The sequence below is a fragment of the Chlorella variabilis genome (assembly GCF_000147415.1).
Source record: "Chlorella variabilis unplaced genomic scaffold CHLNCscaffold_4, whole genome shotgun sequence".
NCBI classification, from domain to species: Eukaryota; Viridiplantae; Chlorophyta; class Trebouxiophyceae; order Chlorellales; family Chlorellaceae; genus Chlorella; species Chlorella variabilis.
Window position 1 is genome coordinate 2,137,881 of NW_005435084.1, and position 18,467 is coordinate 2,156,347.

An 18,467-nucleotide genomic window follows, 5' to 3' on the forward strand; every position below is an offset into this window, starting at 1 on the left:
AGGTCGCGGTGCCGGTGGACGCGCCTAGCTGCTGGTTGGCCCCGCCGATGTCGCTTCTGCCGCTGGCGGCCGCAGCGCCACTGCCAGCTGCGCTGCTGTCGGCGGCGTTCAGGCTCCACCGCAGGCTGATGCTGTTGGTGACGACGGCGATGGAGCTGAGGGCCATGGCGCCGGCGGCCAGGGAGGGGCTCAGCGCGACGCCATAGGCGGGCAGCAGGGCGCCTGCCGCCACGGGCACGCCCACAAAGTTGTATGCGACTGCAGGGGTGGGAGAGGGCAGGTGTGGTGTGGGGAGTGGAGGGCGGGCAGGACAAGGACCTCGCGGCACCAGCAGCGCGGAGGGCGTTGGGCGGGCAGCAACCCGGCAGGCAGGGCTGCAAGGCAGCGCCGAGTGATGGGCCGCGCCTGTTGTGCCCGCCCACCCGTCCACCCACCCCTGGCACCCACCTGCCCAGGCCAGGTTCTGGCGGATCTTGGCCAGCGTGGCGCGCCCCAGACCCAGCGCCTCCTCCACCTGCCCCAGCCGGTCCCCCAGCAGCACCACCCCGGCAGCATCGCCCGCCACCGCCGTGCCGCCGCCCATGGCGATGCCCACGTCGGCGCTGGCCAGGGCAGGGGCGTCATTCACGCCGTCGCCGCACATGGCCACACGCCGCCCCTCCGCCCGCAGCCGCTGCACCAGCGCCGCCTTGCCCTCGGGACGCACGCCGGCGTAGGTGTCTGCCGCGTCGATGCCTGCGGCCGCCGCCATGGCCTGCACCGCCTCCTGGCGATCGCCTGAGAGCAGCAGCACGCGCAGGCCGCGAGCCCGCAGCGCGCCCACCACCCGTGCCGCATCTGGGCGCAGCGCGTCGCTGAGGAGCAGGCGCCCCGCCAGGCCGCGCCCCGCCCACCCCACCCACACTTCCGTGTCGCCGCTGCCGCTGCTGCCGCTGGCGCCGCTGCCGCTGGCGCCGCTGGAGCCGCTTGTCGTCATTGCCGTGGGCGCCGGGCCCGCCGCTGCGCAGCGCTGCGCCACCCACTCTCTGCGCCCCACCGCCACCTGTCGGTCGCCCACCACCGCCCACACGCCGTCGCCCGGCTCCGTCTGTGAGCTGCTGGCCAGAGGCACATCCAGGCCTGCACCCAGGCAGGCAGCGCAGGTGTGGGTGGGCAGGGTTTGCCAGCCAGCTGGGCGGCGCGGCTGTGGGGTGTCCCACACCTCACCCAGCAAACCACCGCAGGCAGTAGGGCGTAGCACTGCACCACAAGGCTTGCCCCCAGCGCACACAAGCACACCCCTTCCATCCCAGATCGAGCCGCTCACCCTTGGCCTCTGCCGCCGCCACCAGCGCATCCGCCAGCGGGTGCCGCGTGTTGCGCTCCGCAGCCGCCGCCAGCAGCAGCAGCTCGTCGCCGCTGCACCCAGGCTCCGGCTCCACAGCCGCCAGCTGCAGCCGGCCCTCTGCAAGGGGGCAGCGCAGGGCAGCAGGCCACGGCTCGGCCGCAGCGGCACGGGCGGGGCTGCGACATGTCCCGCACAGCTGCCGGGCCACCTTCATCCCCTCCTCCTTTCCCCTGTCCCCCCCACAGGCTGCTCACCCTACCACCCCACCCTGACCAGCCACACGGCCACACACACAGCTCGCGCCACCGCCCGCCACCCTCCGCACCTGTCAGCGTCCCCGTCTTGTCCAGCACCACTGTATCCACCTGCGCCAGCCCCTCTATCACGTCCCCGCCCCGCAGCAGCAGGCCGCGCCGCGCCCCCGCCGACGACGCCACCAGCACGGCGGTGGGCGTGGCCAGGCCCAGAGCGCAGGGGCAGGCCACCACCAGCACGTCGATCGCCAGCTTCAAGCTGAGCAGCAGCGGCGCCTGCGCGCCCGCCGCCTCCACCGCGCCTGCAGCAGGGCGCGCGCGGCGGGCGTCCAGTTCAGCGGGCCGAACGCTTCATGAGTTTACTGGCGGATCTTGAGCCAGCGTGCACACACACGCACACACACACACACTCACACTGCCCACCGCCCACCTAGGGCCTGCGGGAACCACTGCGCGCCCGCCAGCGACCAGAAGCCAAAGGTGGCGGCGGAGGCGGCCATAACGCCGTAGCAGAACCGCCCCGCCACCACGTCCGCCAGCCGCTGCACAGGCGCCTCGCGCGACTGAGCGTCCGCCACCAGCCTGCTTCCAGGGAGGGAGGAAGGCACGGAGGCGTGCAGTGGGTGAGCCTGCATGAATCCAAAGCCCCACAGCCTGGCACAGTACCTGGGCCTCCTCCGACCCCCCATCCCATACCACCCCCTCATGCCCCACACCACACCACACCACACCTGCCGATGCCTGCCAGGGTGGAGGCGGAGCCGGTGGAGGTGGCGCGCAGCGTGAGCGGCGCCTCATACGCCAGCGTGCCGCCCGTCACGCAGCTGCCCTCGCCCACGCCCACCAGCCGCGCCTCGCCCGTCAGCATGCTCTCATCCACTGCGGCGGGGGGTGACAGGGGTGCAGGGGTCGCGGCCCGGGAAAGCAGCAGCGGCGGAGGCCCAAGCCGCGGCCCTGCATCACTCCCCCAGCCTGGGCTGGCACCACACAAACACACAGACACACACATGCGCATGCGCATGCATGCCACATACGCCGACACCGTCCCCCCCCACCCACCCGAGGCCTTGCCGCTGAGCACCAGCCCATCCACGGGCACGCGCTCTCCGGGCAGCACCCGCACCACGTCCCCAGCCCGCACAGTGCTGGTGGGCACCATCACCTCCTCAGCCCCGCTGCTGCTGCCGCTGCCGCCTGCTGCCGCAGCCGCAGCCGCCGCCGCCGCGCGTGGGGGCGCGCCCGGGTCCAGCACCAGTCGGGCGGCATCGGGGATGAGGCGCGCCAGGGCTGTGAGGTCGGCAGAGGCGGCAGCGCGTGCGCGCGCCTCCAGGCTGCGCCCCAGCAGCACAAAGGCCAGCAGCATCACCGGCTCCTCCAGGAACGAGGGGTCCAGCGCAAAGCCGGGGACCAGGGCGGAGGCGGCGCCCGCCGCAAACGAGGTGCTGGCGCCCAGGGCGATGAGGGAGTTCATGTTGGGGGCGCCGCTGCGGGTGGGGAAGGCAGGAGGGGCGGCATGCTCACGTGTGCTTGTGGTGCGGGGGAGGGCCCGGCGGCGTGCGATGGATGCGAGGGCTCGGCAAGGCAGAGCAGGCGGAGGAGCGGCCGCGGCGGTGGGTATGCACATGCGTGGAGGAGGCGGCGAAGGGCATCCTGCCCGCTGCAAACCCTAGCTCCTCACCGGAACAGCGACAGCGCTCCGTCCACCAGCAGGGGGCGCCCCGGGCCCAGCAGCGCTGCGCTGCCCAGCACGCCGCTCACCCACGGGTTGCCCAGAGCCATCATGAACTCTGCACGACAGCAGGGAGCAGGTTGGGTTTGCTGTGGCGGTGGCGGTGGGCATGGGTGAGTGCCCAGTGGGCGCCCATCAGCCACCAAGCTGATGCCCCCCCCCTGGTCGTCAAACGCCATTGCGCAAGGTGCCCCGCCCTCCCACCTGTGTGCGCGTACTGGTGCATGCCGAGGGCGTGCAGGAAGTGGCCGAGGTGGTGGGTGCAGCACACCAGCGCCAGGCCCCATGCAAACGCCAGGTTGCGGGTGCTGCAGGAGAGGCGGCAGAGCGGCAGGGGCGGGCGCAATCACAGCCTGAAGGAGGCGGCACAAAGCAGCGGTGCGGGAGCAGCAATGGGCCCAGGAAATATAGAGGCTCGCCCCAGCGCCCAGCAGCATGGCCTCCCCAGCACTCGCCCCTCACCTCTTGTTCAGCTCCTGCTCCTTGCGCTCGCTGAGCGCGGCGGCGGCCCCCGCCACCCCGCTGTCATCCATGCTGCGCAGCACGCTGGGGAAGCCCTTGGCTGTCAGCGCCTGGGCTGCCGCTGCCGCGGCCGCCTCCGGGCTGCCCGCGTGCGGCGCCGCCACCCTCACCACCGCCGTCTCGGTCAGCAGGTTGACTGCCGCGCCCTGCACGTGCGGCTGCTGCAGCAGGATGCGCTTCACGGCGGCGCTGCATCCGCCGCACTTCATGCCGCTCACATCCAGCACCACCGCCTCTGTGGGCGCTGCATGCAGGCCAGGCAACAGAAAGACACGGCTGTCAGGGCTCGAGAAGCAGACGGCTGGGTGTTCTTGAGCAGCAGGGGGGCAAGTGCAACAGGGCCCCCGCATGACGAGTGCATCGGTGGCTCTGGCCATTGCGTTGCCAGCTACCCGGTTCTTCTCTGCTGGTGCTGGCCCCACACTTGCGAGGTGCAGGGGCAAGTGAGCCGCAGGTCCGCCAACGCACCTTCAGCAGGCGCCGCGACGGCAGCAGCCTCTAGGCCGGCCGCAGCCCTGCTCTCCGCCTGCTGTAGCTGGGAGGCTGCATACTGGCGCCACTCGCGTCGTGGAGCTACCGCCCCCAACGCCAGCAGGCGGGCAGACGGCAGCTGGCGGCACGGGAGTGTGCCAGACACGCTGGGTACTGGCAGCGCGCCGGCACGAGCCCGCTGCACGAGGAGCCTGGCCATGCTGCTGGAGAAGCGCAGCCTGCTCAGCAACACCATGGGGCTGGCAACAGCAAAACCATGAGCAGCAGCGACGGGAAGAAAAGCACCTCGTGTGATTCACAAGGCCTGTCAAAGGAGGGTAAGCCAAGCTCGATGAAAGTAGTAGATGAGCTAGATGGGCCTGCCAGGGGCAGTGCCACCTCACCCCCCCCCCCCCCCCATCCGATGCAGCCTTAGCCCTCACACGGCCCCCTGTAATAGCCTGCAGGGCTCGGGGGCGCCCACACCATCACGACGCCACACTAGGCTTGCAGTCCTCCCCAACCCAACGCGTTGTCCCCCGCGATGATAGCCACGCGTAATTTGGCGGCACGCCTAGCAAGCAAGCTGTTTAGCCGGGGGCTTGCCACGCTCGAGCCGCTTGCAGCATCTGCAGCACGGCCTGGCGGCGCGCCGGTGCTGCAGGGCCCTGCCCTGGCAGCCGAGGCATGCAGCAAGCAAGCCCCTGGTGAGGCACAGCAGCGGTGCTGGCATCGGGGGCATCTGTCTGTCGCCGTCGCCGCCTACCGTGCCGCCCTGTTCCACCACCCAGAATCAAGTGTTGCGCGCTGCAATAATGATGCATTGGTGCTCCACACCACCTGCTGTGTAGGTTCTCCATGGATACGGGCAGCAGTAGCAGCACTGCAACAGCAGCCAGTGAGCCTCAGCCAAGGCCTGGCAGCGGCATGCACAGTGCAGCAACCTGTGGCAGGATGGCTATGGTCGCCTCACCTGGGAGGGATGCCCAGCCAAATCCAGGAGCCGACTTCACTCATTCAGGTGCGACTGGCGCATGGACTTGGTGCTATTTCATTGAGCCAACAGCAGAGCAGTCACCCCGTCCTGGCTGGTTGTCCCTGCAGGAGTGGCGGGCAGATAGCGTGCGGCGGAAGCGGAAACGGGCCATGAACAAGCACAAGCACCGGAAGCGTCGGAAGCTGCTGCGCATGCGCAAGTGATAGCTGCATAGATCTGTTTACAACTAGCAAAAGATTGCCAGCAACACCGTGACTCTGGGCATGGAGGGAATTAAAAAATAAGTAGATGTACATGGCAGGTGGACGGGCTGCTCATGCCCGCAGGACAGACCCCGAGTTGACTGATCTGAAATGATGCGACCGCAAGGCCGTTCATGCTGCCTTGGCCTTCGCCTCTGGAGGGTCGCACTTGACCTCGCGCGTCGTAGAATCAAACACCAGACTGCTCTGGCAGCTGCTGCACTTGATTTCGTTCGTCTTGCGGTTGCCTGCAGCAGCGTGGGTGGGGAGATGTCGGCTGCGGGCTCTGGAACCCATGTGCAGCAGCATGGCACAATCCAGCAGTGCCTCCTCTGCTCTGCGCACCGGCCACGGTCAGGATGTCGCCAAAGTAAGTCACGGCTTCGGTTCCGCAGTTGGGGCAGGGGGCCTTCAGGATGAGCGCATCCCTGAAAATGACGTTAGTGATGCTGGAAGCCAGCACATACACAATGGGCAGCAGGAAGCCCCAGAGCGCCACCTGCAGGCGAGGGCGGGGCGCAGACGTGAGCAAAGGCGAAGACGGAGGGCGAAGCACAGACAACAGCACTCACAATGCCACCCGGCTCCGGCAGCTCAATCAGCTTCGTGATCTCAAAGCCTGTCAAGTCGTCCACGCTGAACACGCCGCCCAGAACCTGCAGTGGGAAGCAAAAGAAACTCACTTTAACCTTACTTCCCTGTGGCGCACAGAAAGCCTGGCCCACACAGGCCCCAAGCTGAGACCCCCAGCAATACCAACTAGCTGGTGCTGCAGCTTCCTGTTCGCTCCGCTCACCACCAGCGCAGCGGGGATGTTGATGGCGGTCATGCGCAGGTAGTCTGGGTCGGCATTGGAGTACATGGTGCGGCTGCGCAGGCTGCAGCGCGGGCCCTCGGCCGTGATGATGCTGCCCGACTGACGCAGCTTCAGCTTCAGCGCATCAAAGTCGGTGTCGCTCATCACAGGCTTGCCCTTGTTGTACGAAATCTGGGCCTCCAGGAACCGCTGCTCGTCGGTGCTGCAGGGCGGGCAGCGAAGAGGTGGTCCAGTGACGGTCTGCCAAGCACGCTCATTCCGACCAGGCGGGCCCAGGAGAGCTGCATGCGCACCTCAGCACCGCAACCTTGCTGCCCGACCACACCAGCTCGTCCTGCAAATATGGCAGAGAGCACACCCCAGACAGCATTGGGGATCCGAATGGAATTCAGGCGACCAGCTGTGCAGGGGCTGCCACACAAGACCACTCCATCCCATCCCCACTCGCACCTTCAGCATGTCGAACTCCTCATCTGTGATGGCTGGCCTTCCATCGTAGTAAAACGCCTGCCAGCACAGAGAACAATTGCAGCAAGTCAGGATTGAAGGGCCTGCACGATGACAGGGTGCGGCTGCACCAACGCCGACCCATCACTCACCGACAGAGCCTCCAGAAAGACCTGCTCCTTCTCCCCGAGCGTCATGGGGGCTATGCGCTTGCCGTCGGCATCCAGGCTGCAAAACTGATTGATGTTTGCATCGTCCACGCTGGCTGCAAGACGAGCAGAGAATGGGGGTTGGAGGAACAGGGTGGCACAGGACGCACAGGGCAGCGGCGGCGGCTCCAAGCGCTTCGACTGCCAGACGAGCTGGTGGCCGGCGCTGCTCGTCTGGCCGGCGCTGATCGTGGTGACTCGAAGACCTTCCCCTGTTGGTGGGAGCTGCAGGAGCTGGCGCCGAGCGCACTTTCACCATCCACCACTCACCGAGGGGTGCAGGCTGCTTCTGGGCGCTTGCCCTGACCGCTAGCCGCGCTGGTAGGCGGGTGGCTGGGGCCGCTGCTGCAAGGGCGCCACGAGCGGGTGGCGCGCGGCTGTAGAACCCTGTTGCGTGCATACTGGTGGGCCTGGAACGAAGCCGCGCCAAAGATCAGAGGGCTGTAATCAGTGCAGGTGGTCTACAAGCGCCACGCGTTCTAATGGCGGAAGGCGGCGCCAGGCGGGCGGCAGGTGGCGGTCAAGCTGGACTCCACATTGCAGCCCCTTCAAAACAAACACAGGGGTTACTAAAGCAGTTGCAATCAGTGAATTGTGATGGCAGAATGTTGCCTGCTCGTCTGCATTCCTACGATTGCGCTGCATCAAAATTGCACGATGCCTCTTCATCCCATGAACATGTGCAAGTTGATCATACACTGCTGAAATCAGTCATCATCATAGTGGTCCCAGCGCCCAGCCCCAGCCCTGCTGCCCACCCGAAGGCTGGCACTCCGCCTGCTGCCACAAAGCGGTTGTATCCCGTATTTGCTTGCCAACTCGTCATCAGAATCCCCACCTGCGTTTTGTATTTTTCGCTATTCAGTTCCATTGAGGTGCTTAGGACCAGCTAATGAGCCAATAAAACCGCCATTTCCCCACCTTCATCTTCGTCAGAGCATGCTGCAATGGATGGCACTCTGACCAGCGTGATTCGGGGGTTGTGGCCACTGCAGACTTCTGGCCGTGCTGGGCAGGCCTGGCGTTCACGGCCCGAAGCCGCACATGGCTGCTCAGGCGCCTTCATGTCCTGCTGCGGCTCCGGAAGCGGCTGCTGCTGCTGCTGGTCTTGGGGATGCTGCTGCGCTAAAAGATCAAAACCCTCGGGTGCATTATAGCAGGATGCTGAGCTGGCCACGCGCTCGGCCTCTTCAATCAGCCTGTCAATGTCAGCCTCCACCTCGGTCCACACATGCACCTCAGCGCTGCTGTCTGGCGCCCAGGTACTGCTGGTGTGCGGTTCAGACGGCATCGATGACTGCTGCTGCGTGCTGGTATTGCCTAATGGCACGGTTGCAACAGACTCTGAGGGTGAGAGGCTTGCAGGAGGAGACAATTGCTGCTCTGGTGGCGGGATCGGCTGCTGTGGCAGCGCCAGCAGGTGCCACTGGTAGTGCTGGAATAGGGGCGCAGCAGCCACACCTGCTGGCGCCAGCTGCAGCGCCTCTACCTGGGCACGTAGTAGCACCACCTGCAAACCACACGAGGCCACCAAAAGTGATGGTACGCATCGACAGCACGCACCACACACCATGCCAACACTGCGCCTCACCTCTTGCCTCAGTGCCACCACCTCCTGCACCAGCTCGGCCACTTCGCTGCTCCTGCACTGCAGCCCGTAGCCAGGAAATGGCATCAAGTGTGGTAGCAGAGCAACAGCCCAGTCCTGCTGTTCTGACTGGTGGTTGTCCAATTGATGCAAGGCAGCTGCGCCTGCATCCTTTGACGACTGCATGCTTCCCTCGCTGCTGCTGCCCCACGCATCACAGCTGGGCAAGACGGCTGCATCTGCTGGTGTTGCACCAAGGTTTTCAAAAGTGGCAGCGTCAGCCTGCACATCGCCAGTTGCACCGCAGTTGCTTGCCGCCTGGCTGCTGCCACAAGTGGTGCTGCTATCGCTGCTCACCGCTGCACCCTCTGCAAAGACAGCTGGCACAGCTGCTGCCATGCCTCTCTGGGCAGGTGCGGCTGTTGCCAGACAGGCTGACGCTGCCTCTGTGCCACCTCCAGCTCCAGGCACGGCACAGCGTGTCTGCTGCTGCAATTCCATGTCCTGGGCTGCTGCTGCAGTCGGCGAAAGCTGAACATAGCTGGCCGGGGCAGGCAAAGTGGGAGCCGGTGTTGGGCGCCAGTGCGACGCGGCAGCTGGCAGTGGGGGTGCCCTGAGTGACACCCGCTCCTCGCAGAGGGGCCGGGGTTCTGCCGCCGACTGGCCTTGCCGTGTGCCGCTGCCAGCATCTCTGGTTGCAATGCGAAGGGCTGGCTGGGCGAGCGCCACCGGGCAGCCTGGCAGTCGCAGGTCTTGGCAGGGCGTAGCATCAACGACTGTTGCCCGGGCCGGCTGCTCTGGGTGCCACACCATACTGAAGCGCCGTGCCAGCAACGGGATGGCGCCTTCTTCGAGGCTGATGTGCACCTCATAGCAAAGGGGCATGGTTGCCCTGCCGCGTGAGTATAGCAGCAGCAGGAAGGGGCCCGTGGTGGAGGTTGCTTTATCTGCAAGCGCCTTGCTGCAGGACGCGGCGGGATGCAGGGAAAGGTGAGCTCAGGGCAAAGCGATTGTCATTCACGTGCAAATTCCCCAGTCTGCGCAGCAGTCACCTGCACATGTAGCGCAGACATGCCGCTGCCACCAAAGGGTGCTCGACGTCTGCAGGCACAGCCACCCAGCAGCCCACCAGCGGCATGGAATAGGCCGCCGCCTCACATGCAGGCAAGGGGACCAACGCCCGTGCACGATCGCATGTGAGGAAGCCGTCCTGCATGGCCCGGCAGATGGCGAGTTGGCACCATCCATCATTACTGACTGTTCACGCAGACATGGCAGACACAGATGGATTACGGAACGGCACACTTGCCTCGCACTCCTGGGCTGCATCTGCCACCGCCATGTTGCCTGGCGGAGGGCACCTCAGAAGGTCTTGCAGCCTGTTGGCCAGTTGGTGCGCAGCCACTCGTTTTGACAGCAGCGGCTTGATATCCAGGATGGGTGCCGGCGTGACGGTAACGCCTTGCAATACCAGCGCACCACTGCCATCAGCATAACAGCACAGGCGTGCGGCCAGAAAGTTGGCCAGCCCTGATACAGTAGGTGCTCTACTCGCTGCCACTTCCAGCTCTCCACACAGCTGTACCGCGGCGGTATCTGGCAGTGTCGGCCCACAGAAGTGCACTGGCACCGCGACTGCTGCTGAGGCAGCATTGTGAGGCGCTGGCGTCACTGTCAGCTCCACTGCCAGCCCCCGGGTGGTGCTCGCCCCAGGCGCAAGTACCGCCAGCAGCTGGGCTGCGGGATGGCTGCTGGTGGCGCTGCCTTGCTGCTGCATGTGCTGCTGCAGCCGGCGCAACACAGGCCACGAATTGGGCGCCAGCTGCACTGTCACTTGCAGGTTCTGCAGGGCAACCAGGCCGGTCGGTTCATAGTCCCTTACCAAGCTAGCTCGCATCTGTTTAATAGGCACCCCACCTTGAGATCTACGACAGTGACTGCGCCATTGGGAGTGCAGTCCCACAGATGTGAACGTGAGGCAGGGAACACGGGCGGGCGGGAGGGCAGCGGTGGCGGTGGCGCCACGGGTGGCGGAGCTGCAGCTGGAAGCGTGTCCGCTGCAGCGGATGCCAGGAGCGCGCTGTCACCGCCGTAAAAGCGAGTGCCGGCTGCCAATGGAGCTCCAAGGCCAGGTGCCTCAAAAAATGCGTTGGGTGTCATGGCCCCTCTGGCACTAGGGCCTGGGTACGTCGTGAATGCAGCACGTCTTAAATGCAGTTAAGCAGGCCGGTCGGCCGTTCGCTGCCAGAGACCGCGACGAAGGGTCGCGGACCCTTGGCAAGGGCCTTGCCCGTCACAAACCCGACACCACTTCGCCGCAAGAATGGTGACTTTTGTGCAGAAGCAAGGTGAGTGCCGGGCATGGCGAATGCATCGTGAAAGCACCTGGTCAAATGTTTGACCGGGCGCTGCGCTGGCACCCGCTTGGCGCCTTCCCCTCCTCTGCTTTCATTCCCAAATAATCCCAGGCGAGTGTTACTGGTTTTAGTAGTGGTACAATGCCTACTTGGCAGCGGCGGGGAACCTGAGGGGGCCCACGCCGTCGGCGTGAGCCCGCTACATTGGCAGCCCGCGCGCCATGGGCTTGGTGCTGGCCGCCATTCCCAGCCGCTGCTCCATCTGCGAGTGCAGATCGGGCGGTGCGACTTCGCTGTCTGCCGGCAGGTTGAGGTAGCTCTCAAACCCAAAGTCCTCCAGCGCGCCCGTCATCGACTCCAGCCCCAGCTTGGAGGAGGGCAGCCCTGGGAGGCGCTCCATCCTGCACAGCGGCAGCAGGAGGTGGCAGGGGCACGACATGTTGAGAGTGCAGGGCAGGGTTGGGAGGCTTCCTGTTGCAGGAGGCTGCCAGAGCCGAATGGCAGCAGCAGGCGGCGTGCCAACACCGCAGCGCACAGTCTTGCGGCGTGATCAGGGCTGGCCAACACGCTTCGGGGTCGGTTGCAGCACACAAATCGACTGCCAGTGCCTGCCCTGCAACCGGCTCTTGCTGGAGAGCGCTGACAAGTCACAGCCCCCAGCTCCCGCCCCCTTGCCTGTCCAGGATCTGCCGCTCTATCTGCATGCGCGCTGGCAGCGCGGTGCCGTACACATTGGACAGCATCTCCAGCCGTGCTTTCTCCCCCGCCGGCCCGCTCAGCTTCTGTATCTGCTCCACCGGGTGGCTGGCGGCGGCGCCATCCTTGAGCGTGACGAGGCCCTGGCGGAGCGCGTCGTGCGGCGCCGTCAGGAGCGGCAGGCTGCTGCTTCCGGCCTCCTGCAGCCACAAGAAGCAAACGGAGGGGTTCAGCAGTAGGGAGGGGAGGGAGGAGAGGGCCCTGGAAGGCCTGGGCGACCGATCGGACCAGGCGGCGAAGGCGAGAAGCACGCCACGCCACTCACCATGCTGCTCCTCAGCGGCTCCCTTCTAGCTCTATCGGCTGATGGCTCTGTCCCCACCGGTGCTCAGCCGACAGTCGTGATCACAGGTGCTTGGCACACAGTCCTGCGAGCGTCTGGGCCTGGACCGGGAGTGATGGGACAGCAGGCGCAGCTGAAGAATCAAGTCATCACTTCACTCTGCAGAGCTCTGCCACTGTGGCAAGTTTTCTTGCTAACCTCTCTGCAGCTCCTGCTTCGATCTCAAATTCAAGATCGCAGCTTCCACGCCTCCCTGCACCGTCTGAACTCCCCTGCAACTCGGCCACCACTGCCATCACTTGCCACTCTTCGCGCACCGCCCCGTGCCGAGGGGCTAGCAGCCATGGAGCCGACAGAAATGGACGAGGATGTCAAGCTGCCGTCCGGCGGCCCGGCCCTGGTGTTTGGGACTATCAAGCCGGGCGACTCGGCGGCGGCGGTGGCCGCCGGGGTGGCGGCGGGCAACATCATGCGACAAGAAGCCGATGCCGAGGTGCTGGAGCTACCAGAGGTGAGTGAAGGGGTGATTTCCCATCACGGGTTGAGGAGCACAGCAGAATGCAGGGTGCTCGACAGTGCCCGACGTGCACGTCACCATGACCCGCCTGTCGCGTCCGCCTGCCACCTGCCCCACCTCCGCAGGCTGCCGCGGAGCACATGCGCAAGCAGGAGGAGTTGATGAAGGAGATTGAGCTGCGGCGCAAGATGAAGGCCACAGTGGTGCCCACCAACGACCAGGAAGTGCGGCGCATGTTGCGGCAGCTGCGGGAGCCCATCACGCTGTTTGGGGAGCGGGAGGTGAGCGAGGGGTGTGGTCCAGGGCATGCGCCTGGGCACATGGCTGACGACCTTGCTGTCGCAATGGTCGCCATCGCAGTGCTGTGCACGGCTTGCTCGCCCTGCAAGCGCTTTGCCTCTTGTCGCCCCGTGCCTTGCTCCCGTGCTGACCCGCGCTCACTGCTGCCCCCGCCTCCCCTCCTCCCCGCCCGCACGCAGATGGAGCGGCGCGACCGCCTGCGCAAGATGCTGGCTGGCATGGACGAGCAGCAGGCGGTTGCGGCGCTGGGGCCGCCCACCGACTTTGAGATGGCAGAGGCGGAGCTGGCGGTGGCGGTGCCCTCCACGGAAGTGTTCTACACAGAGGGCAGCCAGCAGCTGAGGGCGGCGCGGCACGACGTGGCGCAGTTCTCGCTGCGCCGTGCCGCGCTGCGGCTGGCAGCGGCGCGGCGGCGGCGGAGCGACCCCGACGAGGACGAGGCGGCTGCCGCGGCAGGCACCGAGCGCCAGCTGCGCGCCATGGCGAACCAGGCGTCTGAGATTGGCGACGAGCGGCCCATCGCGGGCTGCGCCTTCTCCCCAGACGGCAGCCAGCTGGCCACGGGCGCGTGGAGCGGCACGCTCAAGGTCTGGGCCATGCCCTCCCTCACCAAGCAGCTCACCATCAAGGCCCACACCGAGCGCGTCACGGGCGTGGCGTGGCACCCAGAGGCGGCCTCCACCACAGGTGGGGGTGCGGGGCTCGGCGAGCCTGCTGCAGCACCCTCCACATGCATGCATGGTTGGGCTCCCTAGCAGGCCATGAGCACGGCCGCCCGACCCCCCCCCCCCACACACACACACGCACCTGTGCCGTGCTTATGCATTGTGTGCGTGTTTGTGGCAAGCACCCGTCACACATCCAGCGCTGCCTGCCTTGAGCGCAGGCCGCATGGAGACCGGCGTGGCTCTTGCCTCGGGCGCCACCGATGCCACCGCCAAGCTGTGGTCTGGGGAGGGCAAGCTGCTGCGCACGCTGGTGGGGCACAGCGACCGGCTAGGGCGCATCGCTTTCCACCCCATGGGGCGGCACCTAGGTGCGGCCTGGGCTGCGGCTGCGGCTTGCTGTGGACAGCTGGACAGCGCCACCCCAGCACCGCCCCTGCCGTGCGTGCCGAGGGTGCCTGCCCTGTTCCGCGGCTGCTGTGGTGCAGGCACAGCCAGCTTTGACCAGACGTGGCGGCTGTGGGATGTGGAGACGGGGTCGTGCCTGCTGGAGCAGGAGGGACACAGCCGGTCGGTGTATGCTGTGGCCTTCCAGGTGCGGGCTGCCATCTGGCGGGGGGGTGCGACCTCCGGTCGCCTCGGCCTGCGGGTGTGCCCGCACCTTCCATTGCCATCGTGCGGCAGTATGCTGGCCACGGCCCACCGCGCAGCAGCTGCACCAGGCCGGGCCCACACCCCGCTCACACCTGGACCCCCACACGCACTCTGCCCCCACCCCCTGCTGACCCTCCCGCCAGGACGACGGCGCGCTGGCGGCGTCTGGCGGCATGGACGCCATCGCCCGCGTGTGGGACTGCCGCACCGGGCGCAACATCTTCACCTGCCAGGGCCACGTCAAGGCGGTGCTGTCGCTGGACTTCAGCCCCAGCGGATACCTGCTGGCCACAGGCAGCGAGGACAACACGGCCAGGGTGTGGGACCTGCGCAAGCGGGCGGTGCTCTCCATCCTGCCGGGTGCGCAGGCGGGGACGGTGGGGCAGGGGGCAGGCGCGCGGGCATGATGTCACCATGGCAGGCGCTGGTGCTTGCTAGCAGTGACGGGCTAGGGGTGCGCGCCGTGCAGCCGTCCACCCTGGTGCCACCACCCTGGTCTGAGCGTGCCTCCCTGCTGCTGCCGCCGCCCCTCCGCCCCGCGGCTGCAGGCCACACCTCTCTGATCAGCCAGGTGCGGTTTGAGCCCAACGACGGCCGCTACCTGCTGACCGCCGGCTACGACAACACCAGCCGGCTGTGGGGCGGGCGCAGCTTCCGCCTGCTGCGCACGCTGGCGGGGCACGAGGGCAAGGTCATGGCCGCAGACATCTCGCCTGACGGCGCCTTCACAGTCGCCTCTGGCGGCTACGACCGCACCATCAAGCTGTATGCGCCCGACCCGCTGGCTGACCTGGAGGAGGCCGGGGGGCAGTGAGCGCAGCGGCGCAGCCTGGTGCGCGCTGGTGGCGCTTCTCTGCTACACCTGCCCTTCTGATAATGATGCCGTGCGCTGACAGGTTGAGAACTTGACAATGGAGTCTACGAAATGCAACCGAACAATGAAACAACAGTGCAGCGCAACGAAAGAAGAGAGGAGAGGGTAAGAAGAGAGGAGAGGACAGAGTGCTGCAAGATTGGCCCGGCCCACCCAGGCGGCAACAGGCAGGTGTCACGGCACGCCACCCTGGGCCTCAGACGGCGTCCAGCAGGCCCTCCACGTCCTCCTGGCCCAGCGTCTCGTTCCTCACCGGCGCCTCCACGGTCGTGGCAAGCTCTGCAGCCATGGGGCAGGCAGGGGGACGTGGCCACGCGGGGTCAGCCCCTGCGCACAAGTACAAGCCACAGCACGGGCGCCCCACGCCAGCACCGGCCCGCACCGGCGGTGTCCTCTGCGGCGCCATCCGCCCCGGCAAACAGCGCGTGCTTGGCCTCCTGCACCGCCAGCACCCGGTGCTCGATCGACTCCTTGACCAGCAGGCGGGTGACCACCACAGGCCTGCGCCACACCCACACCCAGGCCGGTCAGGGGAGGTGGAGCCGCACCAAACACAGGGGCAGGCCACAGTGACTGGCAGCAGCTCGTGCACCCCCCCAATGCACCCCCCACAGCCCTCACCTCTGCTGCCCGATGCGGTGCACCCGCGCCACAGCCTGCTGCTCAATGGCCGGCTCCAGCGCGGGCTCCAGCAGGAACACGTGGCTGGCGCGCACCAGCGTCAGCCCCTGGGCGCCCGCCTTGTGGCTGAGCAGGAACACCCGCACCTCGTCGTCATCTCGGAACGCTGCCACCGCACGACGTGCCTGCAGCAGAGGCATGGGGGCACGGTGGGACGTGGGTGACTGGGTGCAGCAGTGCGGAGCGGGCGCTGATCAGGAGGGCGTCCGCGAAGCGAGGGCGGTGGTTGCGCCACCACGAGCGGGCGTGCGGGCCGCCGCCTCACCGCCTGCCTGCCCCCGAGGAGCTGCACGAAGCGGATGGCGTTGGTTTGCAGGGCCATCGCAACCATCTGCAGACCGAGCGGCACTCAAAAGGGGGAAAGACTCAGCAATGCAATTCCCGCTCCTGCCGCACAGCCAGCCCAGGCCCTTGCTGGCCTGTCGTCTGGCTTGCCTCACCTTGAGCGCATCTGGGAACTGGGAGAACACCAGGCTCTTCTCGGCGGGCGCCGTGGCGGCCAGGTGCAGCAGGCGGCGCAGCAGCGCCTCCACCTTGGCGCTCCACTCGCCCTGCGGCCGCACCTGCGCCAGGCGAGCATGGCCAGCAAGGGAGCTTGTGGCGTGCGCGGAACAGCAGATATTGTGCGCCGGCCAGGTGACATACCGCAGACAGCGGGGTATGCATTCCAGCTCCGAGCTGAAACGCAGCAGACGAGCTGGCGCCAGGCCACTGCCCACCCACCCTGCCCAGCGCTTCAAATTCGGGGTCGCACTTGCCGCCGCTGCTGGCGCCGCCCGCCACCACACGGAACACCTGCTTGGCTGTCACCTTCTGGCGGCACACTGCACAGAAGCCCTGCTGGAGCACCAGCTTGGCGGTGCAGTCTGGGCAGAAGGCGTGGCCGCAGCCGCTGCAGGCAGGCAGCACCAGGCGGCCAGGTGAAGGGCGGCGCTTGGACCGGGCGAGGCAGCATGTGGGGTGGCAAGCCAGCGCCGAAGGCGCACCTGAACACGTGGATGTCGCTGCCGGCAGGCACCGCAGACAGGCAGACGGGGCACTCCATGCCAGCAGCCTGGTCAGCGGGGCCGCTGCTGGGACCGGCAGTCTCCTCCGCCCCCGCCTCAGCAGCAGGTCCCGTCTCTATCGGCGCCGCACTGCTGGGCGCCGCACCCTCGCTACCCACCGCGTCCTGCGGCCCCGGCTGCGGCAGCTGCAGCTGCGGCTGCTGCTCTGCCTGCGGCTGCTGCTCTGCCTGCGGCTGCTGCTGCTCTGCCTGCCCCGGCTGCGGCTGCTGGCTGCGGGCGCGCCCCTGTGGGCGGCTGGCGGTGGACTGCAGCCTGCGCGCCTCGCTGACACGCGACTGCATGTAGCGCATGCGGTGCAGCAGCGCGACGGCCCGCTCCCTCAACCCGTCCACCTCCCTCTGCAGCTTGTCCGCTGCAGGGCGGGCAGGGCGGCGCAGATCGGCTGCACGCAACCAGCAGGCTGCCAGGACGGCACCCAGGTGCAGCCCCTGCCCTCCACACACACACATACACACACACACACACACCTGAGCCGCCCGCCGGCAGCGGCGGCAGGCGCGCCGCGTCCGCCAGCTCAGCGTCCAGATCCTCCTGCAGCGCCGCCTTGAGCGCCGCGCTGCGCTCCGCAATGTGCTGCTCCTTGAGCGCCCGCACCAGCGCAATCTGCGGGCGGATGGGGCGGGAGGAGCGTGTGTGGGGGGCATGTGTGCAGAGCCGAGTGACGGCATGGCCCCGGTCCCCTCCCTCTATGGAGGCTGCCCCTGGCCTCACAACCTGCCTGCCCGCCACTCCCCACCGCACCTGCTGCTTGACGCTTTCCAGCTTGGCCTCCACAGCGTCCAGGCTGAGGGCGGCAAACAGGGCGGCCTCGGGGCCCGCGCTGCGCTGCAGGCGGCGCTGGTGGTCGTGCAGCGCACGCCCCACCGCCGCCGCCGCCGCGTGCAGCTGCGGGGGAGGCGGGTTGAGAGCAGTGAATGGCAGGCACGGTGCCAGGAGCGACTGCCCTTGCGTTACAGCACCAACTCCTTCAGCGGTCGCTTCCAGCTACCCTTCAAGCCTGCAGCCTTGCACCCAGGGCCCAGCGCCCCGAGCCCGACGGCAAGGGGGCTCACCCGTCCCAGCGTGAGGAAGGCTTCCACCTGCGGCGGCGCATCCCGGTAGTATCCCAGCCCGCTGCCCCCCAGCTTGAACACATAGCCGGGGACGCGCCCCCTCCAGCCGCTGCTGCCCACAAACGCCTGCCCGCCCTCCGCAGCATGCAGCAGTGCGGCCAGCGCCTCGCTGTCCTCCTGCTCCTGCTGCCGCAGCAGCTGCTGCGGGTCAGCGGCTGGCGGCACCGCTCCCGCCTGCTGCCCCGCCGCATCCACATCAACCATCTCCACCTCCGCAGCTGGCCCCGCCTCGGCCCCCGCTGCCGAAGCCGCCGCCTTTGCCGCCGCCTGCTCCTGCTTGCGCCGCTCCGCCTCCTGCTGCTTGCGCTCCGCCTCCTGCGCCACATGTTCGCTGAACATCACGACATGCTGCACAACCAGCGTCTTGCGCCGGAAGTCAGGCAGGGTGTGCAGCAGCTCCCACAGCAGCGCCACGCCGCCGCTCAGCAGGGCCTGCTCTCCGCCCGCAGCCGCCGCCGTGGCGGCGTTGGCGTCCCAGCGGTGCTGCTCGCGCAGCAGGCGGCGGTGGGCCGCCTCTGCATGGTGCTCCCCCACAAACCGGTCCAGCTGGGTCAGCTCTCCATGCAGCCGCTTCTCGAGATCGTCCAGCGCCGCCGCC

The 18,467-nt window shown here is 67.4% G+C and overlaps 5 protein-coding genes across 5 annotated transcripts in view; 1 reads left to right on the forward strand and 4 right to left on the reverse strand.

Annotated features, from left to right (window-relative positions):
- Positions 1-118: 118 nt before the first annotated feature.
- Positions 119-4,062, reverse strand: CHLNCDRAFT_6585 (hypothetical protein; the record flags this gene model as incomplete). Its single annotated transcript, XM_005850395.1, has 10 exons — positions 119-258; positions 448-1,119; positions 1,307-1,444; positions 1,653-1,883; positions 2,012-2,166; positions 2,313-2,460; positions 2,641-3,065; positions 3,260-3,368; positions 3,515-3,618; positions 3,773-4,062. Coding segments are annotated over 10 exons (2,412 nt in total), but the record flags the coding sequence as incomplete, so codon positions are not given.
- A 1,439-nt stretch (positions 4,063-5,501) lies between these two features.
- On the reverse strand, positions 5,502-7,458 carry CHLNCDRAFT_34513 (hypothetical protein). The gene is made up of 8 exons (XM_005850396.1): positions 7,286-7,458; positions 6,959-7,071; positions 6,810-6,866; positions 6,653-6,693; positions 6,339-6,561; positions 6,115-6,198; positions 5,888-6,041; positions 5,502-5,790 (listed from the first exon to the last, which is right to left on the reverse strand). Exons 1-8 carry the CDS (start codon positions 7,413-7,415, stop codon positions 5,675-5,677), a joined length of 918 nt encoding a protein of 305 aa, XP_005850458.1. The 5' UTR covers positions 7,416-7,458; the 3' UTR covers positions 5,502-5,674.
- A 3,701-nt stretch (positions 7,459-11,159) lies between these two features.
- On the reverse strand, positions 11,160-11,984 carry CHLNCDRAFT_142429 (hypothetical protein; the record flags this gene model as incomplete). Its single annotated transcript, XM_005850397.1, has 3 exons — positions 11,160-11,361; positions 11,612-11,856; positions 11,973-11,984. The coding sequence occupies 3 exons, from the start codon at positions 11,982-11,984 to the stop codon at positions 11,160-11,162; spliced, it is 459 nt and encodes a 152-aa protein (XP_005850459.1).
- Positions 11,985-12,656: 672 nt separating this feature from the next.
- On the forward strand, positions 12,657-14,949 carry CHLNCDRAFT_20357 (hypothetical protein; the record flags this gene model as incomplete). Its single annotated transcript, XM_005850143.1, has 6 exons — positions 12,657-12,797; positions 12,996-13,474; positions 13,698-13,852; positions 13,970-14,076; positions 14,279-14,495; positions 14,684-14,949. 6 exons carry the CDS (start codon positions 12,657-12,659, stop codon positions 14,947-14,949), a joined length of 1,365 nt encoding a protein of 454 aa, XP_005850205.1.
- Positions 14,950-15,205: 256 nt separating this feature from the next.
- The window catches only part of CHLNCDRAFT_142431 (hypothetical protein), a gene marked incomplete at both ends in the record, with an annotated part of 3,380 nt that continues 118 nt past the window's right edge, over positions 15,206-18,467 (reverse strand). The window contains 10 exons of the mRNA XM_005850398.1: positions 15,206-15,288; positions 15,392-15,510; positions 15,631-15,815; positions 15,956-16,021; positions 16,131-16,253; positions 16,414-16,582; positions 16,677-17,109; positions 17,225-17,360; positions 17,499-17,642; positions 17,810-18,442. Of these exons, the coding sequence (XP_005850460.1) occupies positions 15,206-15,288; positions 15,392-15,510; positions 15,631-15,815; positions 15,956-16,021; positions 16,131-16,253; positions 16,414-16,582; positions 16,677-17,109; positions 17,225-17,360; positions 17,499-17,642; positions 17,810-18,442 (2,091 nt within the window). The remainder of the gene's footprint in view (positions 15,289-15,391; positions 15,511-15,630; positions 15,816-15,955; positions 16,022-16,130; positions 16,254-16,413; positions 16,583-16,676; positions 17,110-17,224; positions 17,361-17,498; positions 17,643-17,809; positions 18,443-18,467) is intronic.